This window comes from Onychostoma macrolepis, chromosome 06 (genome assembly GCF_012432095.1).
Source record: "Onychostoma macrolepis isolate SWU-2019 chromosome 06, ASM1243209v1, whole genome shotgun sequence".
Lineage (NCBI taxonomy): Eukaryota > Metazoa > Chordata > Actinopteri > Cypriniformes > Cyprinidae > Onychostoma > Onychostoma macrolepis.
This window is the reverse complement of record NC_081160.1, coordinates 28773238-28786520: the sequence shown is the minus strand read 5'-3', so window position 1 is coordinate 28786520 and position 13283 is coordinate 28773238. Positions and strand designations below refer to the sequence as shown.

Below are 13283 nucleotides of genomic sequence, written 5' to 3'. Positions count from 1 at the left end.
TGTTGCATGATTACCTTGTTCTTCTGGATATTATTCATTCTGTCAACACAAAACCCATGTTCAAAGTCAACTTGAATATCTCTGACTGAGTGTAAAACATTGTCACCTTGATTTATGAGCACACATCGTATGCCAGGTTTTTATTTGCTGATCTTTACAAACTCTTAGACGCTAAGACTTCTCTCGGCAAGTCAGAAAATTGAGATTCAGAGAGAGAAAGACATACACAGAATTTCAGGCGGGATGGAATAAGTTATCCTCAGTCAAACAGAAGGAGACTCCTGTTGAATTAAAAGCAAGAGAATGGAGAAAACATCACAGGCAAGGGTTTGAAAGGTGAGCACAGCCTTTGATAGCTGTCTGACTTCTGCTTCTGGTGTTACGCTTTTCATCCTTTCAAAGAATCCTTTTCAGAGTTGCAGTAAACATTTTAAAGTTTGAGTCAGCTTGAGTTGGTTGATAATGTTATTGGCAGCTGTGAGTAACTTAATGATACGACCACTGGAAACACTGACAACTCACATTGAACCCAATAAATTATATATGTGTATGCACGTATGTATATATATATATTAGAAGTCGTCATGGAATCCATTAACAATCTATTTGATTTCCACAATGTGATGCATTTTTTCAGTGAAATGGAAGAAATGTGGATTTTACCCACAGGAGCTGCTGGATTATGAAAAGTGGGCGTTTTATACCTGAATAGAGCCAGACTTGAATTGAGTTTGCAGCTGACATCCACTTTTGCGGAGGCTTTTTCGGCCTGAATGTGGAGGACCAATTATTATTGCACATTCTACTGACAGGATTTTAGAAATACTGCATTAGCAGTAGCTTAAAACAGTGATTAAATAGCATTTGGCTAAACGCTTTAGTCAGGGTAGTGCCATATTTAATTTTTGACAGGAATGAAAAGAAGGCTGTGAGGGATGTACAGTACGTGCGATGGCCTGTACTATTGCTTATCAACATAACGATTTATCCAGTTGACGAAAGAATTTCTGAAAAAAACTAGACAAAGTAGACTGTGAGTCGTGAAACAAGATCTGTGCAACTCAATATGGTATGGGTCTATTGCTTAACAATAAACTAATATCACTAGTTAAAACATGAATAAATGCAAATGAATTTGCCTGCTCATTGTAGTACATTCCTACAAGGTCAACTTAAGCCCAAACTGAAACGATATTAATATTCTAGGTAAAAATTGTATAAAGATAAAATGCATGCCTATTATATGATACAACAGAGGGCTAAAGCTTCAATATCAGTCTACTGGGTTTTGATTAGTTCAGAGGAACATTTAAAAAAAATGTTGAAAGTAAAATTATAGATTAATTGGGGTCTCTGGGACTCCAAAATTATAAAGAAAGTCAATCTCACCAGAACACGAAGCTCAGCGTGTTATATTAAAAATTTATTTCAGTCACACTTTCTTATTTCTTGCTCTTTCTAAGGTCACTCTTCTCATCCTGAACTTTCTCTTTTCTAATCCCTCTCTATCCACATCTCACAGACTCGCTGCTCAGCTTCTCTCCACATGCTGTTACCTGGCCTGGTGCTTTGGCCGCTCTTCAGAAGGGTGAGCCAGTGTCGGTCAACACGGTTGCTCGATAATCTTTATCCACTCACCGGCCCGTTACAGCCCTGCCCAGAGCAAGAAAGAGGGGCAGACTGTGTCTGAGGGGAAGGATTTAATGCGCTCTCCTCCCAGACTTCATTACATCCCCAGACCAACATCATCTCTCTTGGTTCAGACCTTGAACTATGCCGCTTCCCCCCGCTGAGACCCTCATGAACCTGTGTGCATCAAGCTCATAGTGGCATCTTTAAATGACCTGAATCTCTGGTTTATGACACACGCTCTAGTCATCTTCTCCCCATCAGCTCCATTTAGCCTTCACTTGCTGATGTGTCATATTATATGGACACGGGTTCTCCATAATGTGACATTGTATCCATAAATGTTTCTTGGCCTTTGTAATAGGGATCCTTCTGGGTCAGCATGTCCTTGATAGGTTCAGAAGGACTGTAATGGAACATAAAGCTGGATTGCATATGACCAAAATGAGTTCTTTGGTAATACAAGAAACTCGTTTACTATCTTGGGCCATTATTGGTTTATGAAAAGGTGCTATTGAGTGTTCATCCACTGCCATCTTCTGGTCGGTTTCAAATCCTGCACCACATTTTAATAGTCATTCAGCCTCACGACGAACTTAACTTTCTGTTCAAAACAAGGAAATGTTCTGATTAATGTTCACGCTGCTCTTTATGCGTGATACAATCATCCTTACAAACCAGCCTACATTACAAATAAGACATTTTATGATAATTGATCATAATGAAAAGTTATTATTTTATCTTAAATATAGATGGAACACTTTTAGATGTAGTGAGAAGGTCAGTTAATAAATTCTTTATCGTTGCATTTAGTTTGGACATTAATAGCTACAATTCATTTAGAAAATTGGGCTACTTGCTAAAATAGTACCAAAATAACAATAAAAGGCATTGAAAAGGAAAGCAGAAACTGTGGATCCAATGGAGAACAGTATAAAGAAGAATTCTGTAAGTGAATAACATGATTGGCCAAAATAGGACTCACACAGTCATGTTTTACTCACTGTATTTCGCTGTATTGTTAAATGAGTCCAATTTCCTCCTTTATGAACGTTTGAGCAGGAACGTGACGGTGAACTTCGTTTCCCAGAGTGCATCGCGCTGACAGCTTCCTCGCGACAAAAATGGCGGCTCCTTTAACACTCCTGCTGATAGTGGCTGTTACAATAAGAGCCGTTTTATTCCGGTCTAGTTTGGCAGAATTAATTTCAGAGAGGGTCGAGGTGGTGTCGCCTTTGAATGCGTGGAAACGAGGTATGTTTATGTATTTTTTTCTGTATGGAAATGCTGTAATACTGATGGTATGTTCGTGCATAGCAGCATTGCTGAGCTGTCAAATGAAGACATGCATTAAATATATTTTCAGCACATGGTGTTTTCATGCTTTGTTTTTAAGTCAATTATTGTTAGTTACGTTATTGTTTAGTTATATATATATGATTTTAAATATTCAGCATCAGTGGAATACGCAGATTTTGAACTCCACAGCCTGTTGTGGCACACAGCTTATTATCTGTTTTTGATTGCATTACTGCAGATTGTTCTTAAGTTTGACTTTACATCAAATCAATGTTAAATCTAACAACCATGTTATATTTATACAGTCTGTCAAATATCGATAAACCGGTGTCCTCATTGAAGTGATGTGATTTTTGGGCGTTGTTTCAGTAGAAAACCCATACAGACCTGTTTCAGTTACAGTAGTTTTCACTTCACTACCTTGAATAAAATGACTTATGTATTTAATGGGAAATGTCTTTAAGTTCTTAAGCTGTTAAGTGCATAATATGAGTGATTTTGTGAATTAAACAGTTGTAGAGGGTCTTGCCTTGTTGGATCTGGGGGTCTCGCCTTATTCAGGAGATGTGTTTCATGAAGTAAGTTCTATTTGACTTTGTGTTTGATTCATTTTCTTTTCAAGTCTATTCTCCGATGTGTCTTAATTGTTCTTTTTATTTCTTCCAGACACCACTTATGATATACCTCTTTCATTTTATGGTCGATTATGCAGAGATTGTTTTTATGGTAAGTCCTTATTTTGTTGATTGTCTTTCTTGTTTCCTTACATCATTAGACAGTGCAAAAATGGCAACAATCCCAAATCTGATTTACTATTCAGTTTTCCAGGTTGCTCTGAATTAAAATCATAGTTTGTAACTATTACCGTGTGTTTGTGTTTTGTACGTTTCACTTCTTGTACACATGTAAACATACTCATGTAACGTTATGTCACCAGATAGCAGATGGAATCACAGCGGTGGCTCTTTATCTCTCAATTCAGATTTATAACAAGAATGTCGTAAGTTATAGCTTGTATTTTTGTTGATATCTGTGTATGTTTCATAAGCTAGAGCCTATTAATTTATTATATTTTCAAATTATTATTATGTTTTTAAATATTTTATAAATTAACATTCATCTTTGTGTGCTTTGTAGTTTAGAAAGCAGAAATATGCCTTGGAATCTGACCGGTATCCCGCCGACTGTTTGGAGCTCCTCCGCTCTCCGAAGGAAATGTTCTACATCCCCCTCAAGGTTGCCATGTTGTAAGTTCTGATCAGGCTTTAAATCAAGATTATGCTATAGCTTTTTTTCATTTCAAAAAAGAAACTCAGCCTTAAAAGTAAGGCACGTAATTGCATTTGCCTAATTGTCTTCCAGTTATCTGTTAAACCCCTTCACCATCCTGTCTTGTGTGGCAAAGTCAACTTGTGGGCTGAACAATGCCATTATTGCTCTCTTCATTTTCTGCACATTGAAAGGTGAGTGTTCCCTTTGTACACTTAAAGGTGGGCCAGAGCTTTCAAAAATTTAAACTTCCTGATTTGCATTCTTCTACTTTGCATCAAAGATTCTTTGTTGGTGAAGGTAAAGTACATACATTTGAGTATGTTGTGAAACATATGCCAGTATTGGGACTGTAGCATAGACCCACTTGCCAAGTATTGTTTGTGTGTGAATATACACTACCATTCAAATGCTTGGGGTCAATACGTTTTTTTTTTGTTGTTGTTGTTTTTTAAGAATTGCTGATGCTGAAAATTTAGCTTTGCATCACAGGAATACATTACATTTTAAAACATGTAAAAAAAAAAAAGTGTTATTTTAAACAGTAATAATATTTCACAATATTGCTGTTTTACTTTATTTTAATTTAAAAAAATGCAGCCTTGGTGAGCATAAGAGACCTTTCAGAAACTTAAAAAAAAAAAAAATCTTACTGACCCCAAACGGTTGTGAATAATAAACAAATTGTGAAATAGTCAATGTATAATCAGAAGTATTAATGGTTATGAAGCATCTCAGTGAACATGTCACAAAGATCAGCAGCGCACATGATCAGAAACGCATTTAGGTTCAGCATCTTTGATCGGAGTAATTATTAAGAAATGAACAGCTGCTCATATTTGGCTATTATTTATAATTGTATGAAGTATGAAATAATTGTATGTGGTGTTGTTGTGGTTTCTTCAGGTAGTGCCTTGTTGAGTGGGATATTGTTGGCCTTGGCCACATATCAGTCCATCTATCCTCTGACCCTGTTTGCTCCTGCACTCCTATTCTTCCTGCAGGTGAGAGTCTGAACTCAGACTAATGCAGATACATTGCTCTGATGGCCAAAATGAAACGTGTCTCTCTCTCTGTCTCTTTCAGAGGTTATATATCCCAGTGAACCTGAGGAGGAGTAGTTTCTGGTTCTTCACTCTTCAGTATGCGTTCATATATGTGGGCAGTCTGGTGGTGATCACTGGACTCTCTTTCTTCCTCCTGGGCTCCTGGGACTTCATCCCTTCTGTCTATGGATTCATGTCAGTGAGCAGTCATACGCCACACTCTTTATTTTCAAATACATATTTAATATTCAAATTTTTACTGTGTGTGTATTCCACAGATTTTCTGTTCCAGACCTGACTCCAAACATCGGACTCTTCTGGTACTTCTTTGCAGAGATGTTTGAGCATTTCCGTCTCTTCTTCATCTGTGTCTTCCAGATAAATGTCTTTTTTTACACCATCCCCCTCTCCATCAAACTCAAGTAGGTCCTGCTTATACCTGAACATGAGCAATGCGTTCATTTAGCGTGTATAGCACTCATATGGGTAAACAATTCAATCAAACAGGGAGCATCCAGTGTTCCTGATCTTCATGCAGATTGCCATCATCTCCATCTTTAAGTCATACCCTACTGTGGGAGATGTCGCCCTCTACATGGCATTTTTGCCAGCCTGGAGTCACCTTTACCGATGTGAGTAGCTGTTTTCATTTAAAGGGGTGGTTTACTGCTTTTTTTCTTTGCTTGATTGTGTTTATGGGGTGCAATATAACATGTCTTCGTGTTTCGTTTGTTAAAAAACGCCTTATTTTTCATATATTTCACGTTTATTGTAAGCAGCTTTCTCCTCTGTCATTTGAACGACCGGTTGACTTCCTGATTCTCTGAAACCACTCCCTCAGAAACAGGCGATGGGCTCAGATTGGTTAGTTGGGCCGGTGTGTTGTGATTGGCTAAACTGCGTACTGCACATTGTCCGGAAACGTCACGCCCATTACCTTCACGGGCGACCGCTGCATGTGCTGCGGTCAAATGTAAATAATGGTGTCAATATTGCCGTATCAGTTTGAGCCAGAATCAGACCCAGAAAGCGGTAATGAAGAGAGTCAAGCAGAACTTCCGCAAGCACGGCTCTTACAAACGTTTCTGAATGGAAGTTTGCTGTTGTGATTACATATCAATTTTTGAAGTTTGTACACGTTTGTCTTATACACACAAAATAGCATCGAACTAACTGGCTACTATAACCAAACAGCGTTGGCTTGTGTTTACAGTCTTGATCAAATCGAAAAATCACGTCATAAAGTATACATGGAAAATACATTTACAAAATTAGTACATAATTACAAATTCGGGTCCAAAATGTTTGTACGCGTTTGTCATAGACACACGAAATAGCTTTTAACTAACTGGCTACTAAAGCCAGCGTTGGCATTTGTTTACGTCCTTGATAAAACTAAAACATTACGTCTGAAATTATACATGCAAATACATTTAAAATGATGAAATCTTACTTACAGGTTGTGGCCCAACAACTGCTGCCTCTGGTTTTAAAGTTGGAACTGCTCCATGTTTTAGTAATAGTTTCTGTGTGAATCCGGCACTGAACTCGTGTAGATTCTGGAAGCTGTCTTCCGTAAAATGCGCAGCACAGAGAGCTAAATTAGGATTGTAATTGTCAGGAACATAATCAAACATAAATTTTAACCATTGTTAACGAACTACAGCGTCCTTAGGAAGCCCGAACACAGAAGACCTGACAGCTGGGTGAAAATAACACCGTTTCGACGGCATGACTACAACTCTCCACTATAACTCTTCCTCTTCGACACAGCCGCAGAACATGGCCTTGCCCCCTTTTTTGCATGTTCTGGAGGCAGGGGTTTGATGGGTTTTTTACGTATGCAACCCGGGAAGTATCTCGTTGTAGTCCCATAGGAGTCGTTTTTGTAGGCATTAAACTTCCTGATTTTTAAAAGACGATATCTCCGCTTACGTTGAACTTTCAGCGCCTCAACTTTGCAGATACTGTTCATGCACCAACAGCAACATTACACACTATTTAAAATGAAAAAAGTGAAATCGCAGTAAACCACCCCTTTAAACATGTTGACAGATTTGCTATCGAAGCTGGAAAATGGAGTTGGGCATATCAAAGGGCATGTCCTTTTTTTTGAACCGTGAGCCATTTGCTACTTGCTATTGCTAGTCAGTGACAGAGAGCGTTTTATAGAAAAAAAGATTATTTATTCTAATATATCAAGTTGTCTTTTATGTGCATTTTCTTAGAAAAGAATTTAACAATTTTAAAAGTTTATTTTATCACCATCATATAAGCTAAAACTCATGTAAGAAAAGCCACAGAACCTCAATTTTGATTTCATTCTTTAGTCTTTTGTTTGTAGTCATATGAAAGTGCTTATAATATAGCTTTTATGAATATGTCCGCTATTAATGATGATATACACTGCCATTCAAAAGATTGGGGTCAGGAAGAAATAGTTTTAAAGAAATTAATATTTTTATTTTGCTAGGACACATTAAATGAATTAAAAGTGTCCGTAAAAACATTTTTAATGTTGCTAAAGTTTTATATTTCAAATAAATGTTGTTGTTTTGAACTTTCAATTTCAAAAAAATTGCATCACACTTTCTACAAAAATATTAAGCAGATAAAAGTTATTTTAAGGTGTAATAATATTTCACAAAGTTTCTTATACTGTATTTTGATCAGTTAAATGCAGCCTTGCTGACCATAAGAGAGTTCTTCCAAAAACATAAAAAAATCTTACTGACCTCCAAACTTTTGAAGAGTTGTGTAAATTGAACAAAATACAATTTCATTTCATTTCTTTTGTGTGGGTTTTCTCTGTGAATTAATCAAATCTGTACTGTTCAATATATTAAGCACTTTTCCAAAGCACATTTACAAATAACGTGTACTATTTTTAGATTTTCAGCACAGATTTCATAGGAAAATCTAAATTAAACTTGATAAAATGCATTAAATGGGACACTGCACTTGTATTGGCAGCCGAAAGCATTGTTGTATTTGCAGAATATTAAAGAATGACTGCTATTCAAATTCTGTGGAAATATCTAGAGCATCCAATGCAGATTCTGTGCAAGTCTGCATAGACAAACACTCAAGTTTGTATTTATTTCAGTATGTACAGGGTTCCCACGCTTCTTGAAAGTACTTGAATTTCAGACATATGGATTCAAGGCCTGGAAAGGACTTGAAAACAAACATAGGTCCTTGAAAGTGCTTGAATTAAATTTGAAATAAATTTAGTTTATGGTGCTATTTGAAAAATTGTCCTATATGTGCTGATTGGGGTGGAGATGGGGTAGAGCAAAAAATAACTTTCCGTGTGTTGATGTGCTTTTTCCAAGCACATTTTATCAATTCCAAACCACATCGATCTTAATAACTACTATTAATTTTGTATTTAATCATATATATATATATAAGTGATGTATAATTGTCCATGAAGGCTGGAAGTGAAAATCTCCTTATATTCATGTGTGCAGAATTATTAGGCACGTTTTCTTTTACAGATAAAATGAGCCAAAAATAGATTTAACTGAAAAGTCAAAAATCATTAAATCCCCAGTGAGAAATATTCAAAACTAATGCAATACAGAAATTGTAAAGTTAAGACATGACCATTGGTCAGTGAAATGCTCACTGAGTCAGCGGGGTCAGACAAAAACAGGTGGAGAAGAAAAGACACACGGTAACTGCAAAATAATTAAAAATTAATGTGAAGAATTAGGTGTAAACCATCAAACCTTTATTCTCCAGCGCCACCATTTTCCAGAGCTGCAACCTTCCTGGAGTCTCTAGAATTACAAGGTGTCAAGTTCTCAGAGACTTTGCTTGGGTAAAACATCCTAAAAAATGACCCTCACTTAATAAGAATAACATATTGAAGTGTTGTGAAATACATGAGGACTAATTTTTGTAGGCTTTATAGACAGATAAGTTGAGAGTGGCTCTTGAAGGACCAGCACCACATCCTCTTACCACTGTTTGAAGAATTTGTCTTCCAGAATAGCAGTAAGTTTTAGGAGCTCATTTTTAGTCAATCTCTGCAAGACAGACTTTTCAGGATAGGAGATGGACTAAAAATGAACTCCCAGAACTTACTGCGACATGGAGCTAAAGAGAAAATGTAGAACTTGAAAAATAAGAAAAACAGCTTAGTGAAAAGCGTGTACAGTTTAAAAGCAAATAGAAAGTCCTATTTCTTTTCTTTTCTTTATTTATTTTTATTTATTTATTTTTGCAGATTTGCACATGTACAAGGTTTAAAATATTCATGACATATTTTTAAAAATATTGAAATTTTGAGCAGCTGCATGTTTGAGCACCTGCATTCTTCTAGGTCAAAGATGAAAAATTGGGATTTACAAAATAATTTTGACTTGAGTTATTTATTAATGAGTAACGTCTCTATTGAGAGAATGTGCACATTTTTAATGTTAGCTGGTTTTACAGTGTTATTACAACATTTAACCACTTTTTATTAATTTAAAAATTGCGAAATTCTTTCAAATTTAAATCTTGTACAAGAACTACAGCAAAAACCAGTTTGGTGCATATTTTATGAATATTTTAGAAATTGTATTTGAATATTACCAGTATTAACTTCAATGGATTTCATTAAATTCCTTTGAACACGACTGCTCAAACCGGTCTAAATTTATGAAACCTACACATTCAAAACATTATTACTCTGATATTTTTGATGTAAATATTAAGTGTAAGTAAAATGTTTAGTACTGTAAGGTCTTTCATGACACTATATATGCTGGTGTGTGAATTTGATAGGTGCTTGATATGAAATAAATGGTGCTTAAAAAAGTCCTTGAAGTCTGGTGTTCATGAAAGAGTGGGAACCCTGTATGTATAAAGCTGAAATCTGTTTGAAAAAAAGCTTTGTAAGAAATTTGTTTTTATTTCTTTCTGCTCTTTATTTCAGTTTTGAGGAACATCTTTCTGGTGTCGTGCGTGCTGTTGGCATGCTCCGCACTCTTCCCTGTGCTCTGGCATCTGTGGATATACGCTGGCAGTGCCAACTCTAATTTCTACTATGCCATTACATTGCTCTTCAACTTTGGACAGGTAAAGGGTCCATCTTGATGAGCCATTTCAACTAAACACAATTGGAAATACAGCTGGCACGTTGTCTGTTTTGCTCACACTTTAAGCAACAAGTCTTTAAGGTAACAAAAAGGTTTTTTTCTTAGCTTCAAGGTAGAGTCAGATTCTATTCGTTAGACAAACGACAGACGCTGTCATGCCAGGTATTTCCTGACCTGTACTCATGGTGGTAGTGTCAGGTTACAAGAAAGATGACCGAAAGAAAGGCTATTAAACAACTAGTTGTTGTTTGGCTAGCAGTAAAGATAGCAGCGGTTATCCACTTGTAGCTTTTGGTGTCTGACAGGCTCAGCTACGATAGTGTTTACAACTACTTGGCTGACAAATTGTGGGTGGAAAAATCGAAGTAGGAACAAGGTTTCATTATTCATTAACTTGTATTAGTTTCAGCTAAACAGTCCCGTATTGGGTTAACCAAGACAGCTGGCACACCCCACGTTACCCGTGAGGCACGTGCACCTCACGTTTGCTTCACAATCTTGGAACAAATCCCATCTTTTTGTAGATATTAGAAGTCTGGGATTTGTCAGTTTGACCTCAGAACCAAAGTTCAATTAGTGAGCACTGTGAAAATTCACAGTAAATTTGACAGATTACATGAACTAATGTCATGTGTGTTTACACCACCACAGATCCTCCTGGTATCGGATTATTTCTACGCCTACCTGCGTCGAGAACATCACCTGACACACGGCCTCTATCTAAAGAAGAAAGATGGCACTGAAGCCACTCTAGTGTTAAAGTGACCTTCTTTCACAGGACTTGGGAGATCTCACCGACTGCCTCACACCTCCATATCTCTGCTCTTTTTTTATTTTTTTATTGTCCATTCACACTACATTTTTTTTTTTGTTGTTAGTTTTTTTTCTCTCTCACCTCAATACGCCTTCCCCTGCTTTTTTCCCCCTTTACTTTCCTTTGCACATTTGAGCGTTTTACCTCATGTTTGAATGTTGACCCCCTCTTGGACCAAAGCTGTTTTGTACGATACTTTTTGATAATGGGGGTTGACTGAAGATATCTGAGTGATACAGAACTTTACTATTTTGGCTCCCATGAGGTGGGTACAAAGTTATTTTCACTTTTGATTTGCTTGTCTTTCATTGTTTCAAAGGATTTATTTTCTTTATTAAAACTCCATTGAAAAAGTGAGGTTGTTTGGTTGGATGTGCAGTTTGAAGTCGTGGTCAGCAGAGGGCAGAACATGAATGTGGAGTGATCATATAAACGTTGACTTCAGAGGGCCAAAACTGAAGACACTTCGTGGACATTTTATCGGAGAGTCCGACATGAAGAGGTGGATATGTTCAAATGTTCTCTGAATGCTTTTCTTGGTTAATGGGTTTTTTTTTTAACCTCTTAATAATGCAAGTGGAGTAAGAGTTGCTTAAATATTATAGATTTGGTACATTTTGTACAACAATTTTTGGTTGTTTGTTTTATGTTCTTAATGAGGGATTAAACTGCACTGTGATTTTATTTATTTTTAAATTGGCCCTGGTTTGAATTGGGTTTATTGTTCTGTTTTATGATTCCTTTGGGATTAAGAATTAACCGCCTAGATTTACTTTGATCCATGCTTTTGATCTAACACCAGGGCATGTGAACCTATCGATTGCACACCTGTATAACCCCTCCCTCCTTTGGGTAGGCCTTCCTTCTAGTTCTTAAATGGTGGAATTTTCCATTGCCTCCTATTGTTTCCAGACTTTTCTAATAATCCGCCCTTTGGTCAGGTATGAAGACGCAAACATCCGGGTGGCTTTGATAATGAGGTCAGCTGTTTTAAAGTCTAGTGTGTGGAAGTCATAAAGATGTAGATGCTGAAGTTTATGAACATGCTTGCCATTTTATTTCCACATGCACTGACATACCTTATCATACTTGTTGTTGACCTTAAATTACATTTACAACACAAATGGATGTTTAACTAACAATTAAAGTATTTTATATCATGCTGTATTTTAACCAAGAAACTGTTAGCAGGAAGATAAATATATATACACTATATATATATATATATATATATATATATATATATATATATATATATACACTATATATGTATATGTATATATATATATATATATTCATTCTTGATCCCTTTTTTTTTTTTGTCCTGTTACTGAGTAAAAACGAGCAAAATTAAGGTAATACTTGTTTTCACAGAATACATTTTCAGTTTGCTTCTCTTCCCACATTGGCAAAAACTTTTAATTTATGCTTAAAACAAAAACAATCATCAGTAATGTAAGAAAAAAATTTAATGTATTAAATCTTGTACAATTTTAAAGTAAATTTATTTTGATTTGACACTGTTAAGATATTGTTACTGGACAACTTTTTTGGTAGTATAATAAACAGCATTTTGACTGAAACTACTGACTTTGACCATTTTGAGCAGTTGTTGTACTGGCCAGTCCTGTTTTCTTTCTTTCAGTCCTCATGGGAATTATTTATAGTGTTCTTTTGAATTCATTTTTCTTTGGGTGAACAATGGACTCAAGTTCATAAATGTGCTTTTTGGTACCAAGTTAGAAACATTTGAATGGCCTGCGAAATGTAAACATGTCATGTCTGTGGTTGGCACGATTAAGGGCTTCTCTCCTGCACACATTAGAGATGGAACTGCAGGGAATCTTTTGCTTAAGTTAGTAATGGAATTTTTTCTTTTACTTTGAATGCCTACCAGCAGTTCAGAAATGTGCACACTGAAGTATTACACATTACTTGACCTCCATTTCACATTACTCTGGTTCCCCTTTCGGCCTGAAAGGAAAGATTGGGCCATTTTGGATGTCATGACACTGATTTGAAATTATTTGTAAATGATGTGGTGGTTAAAATGCCAATAAAGTTTATTTCTCAGTTGTGTTGTTTTGTTAAACCAAATTGGTTCAGTTGGTTCATGATTTTAAGAAAAAGTGCTTT

General features: G+C 36.2%; 1 protein-coding gene and 1 long non-coding RNA gene across 4 annotated transcripts in view; one reads left to right on the top strand and one right to left on the bottom strand.

The window, feature by feature from the left end:
- LOC131542654 (uncharacterized) overlaps positions 1-2707 on the bottom strand; it is a 73357-nt gene extending 70650 nt beyond the window's left edge. Inside the window, exons 1-2 of one of the 3 annotated variants that reach the window (XR_009271758.1) lie at positions 2634-2707; positions 1557-2233 (exon numbers count right to left, since the gene is read on the bottom strand). This is a non-coding gene — a long non-coding RNA (uncharacterized LOC131542654). Of the gene's footprint in view, positions 1-1556; positions 2457-2633 lie in introns of those variants that run through there. The other 2 variants (XR_009271757.1, XR_009271756.1) reach the window with 2 other exon arrangements.
- Positions 2708-2749: 42 nt separating this feature from the next.
- On the top strand, positions 2750-12591 carry pigu (phosphatidylinositol glycan anchor biosynthesis, class U). Its single transcript, XM_058779529.1, has 12 exons — positions 2750-2883; positions 3442-3506; positions 3595-3654; positions 3866-3928; positions 4066-4175; positions 4291-4391; positions 5104-5201; positions 5284-5438; positions 5522-5665; positions 5751-5875; positions 10171-10313; positions 10985-12591. The coding sequence occupies exons 1-12, from the start codon at positions 2754-2756 to the stop codon at positions 11096-11098; spliced, it is 1308 nt and encodes a 435-aa protein (XP_058635512.1). The 5' UTR covers positions 2750-2753; the 3' UTR covers positions 11099-12591.
- The last annotated feature ends 692 nt before the right edge of the window (positions 12592-13283 follow it).

What these genes read in the sequence shown, in the direction of transcription:
- pigu (XM_058779529.1), top strand. Translation starts at nt 2,754, where the DNA reads ATGGCGGCTCCTTTAACACTCCTGCTGATAGTGGCTGTTACAATAAGA. An exon ending in CCCCTCAAGGTTGCCATGTT is followed by an intron (nt 4,176 to 4,290) that starts GTAAGTTCTGAT and finishes ATTGTCTTCCAG; the next exon opens with TTATCTGTTAAACCCCTTCA. An exon ending in CCCCTCTCCATCAAACTCAA is followed by an intron (nt 5,666 to 5,750) that starts GTAGGTCCTGCT and finishes TCAATCAAACAG; the next exon opens with GGAGCATCCAGTGTTCCTGA.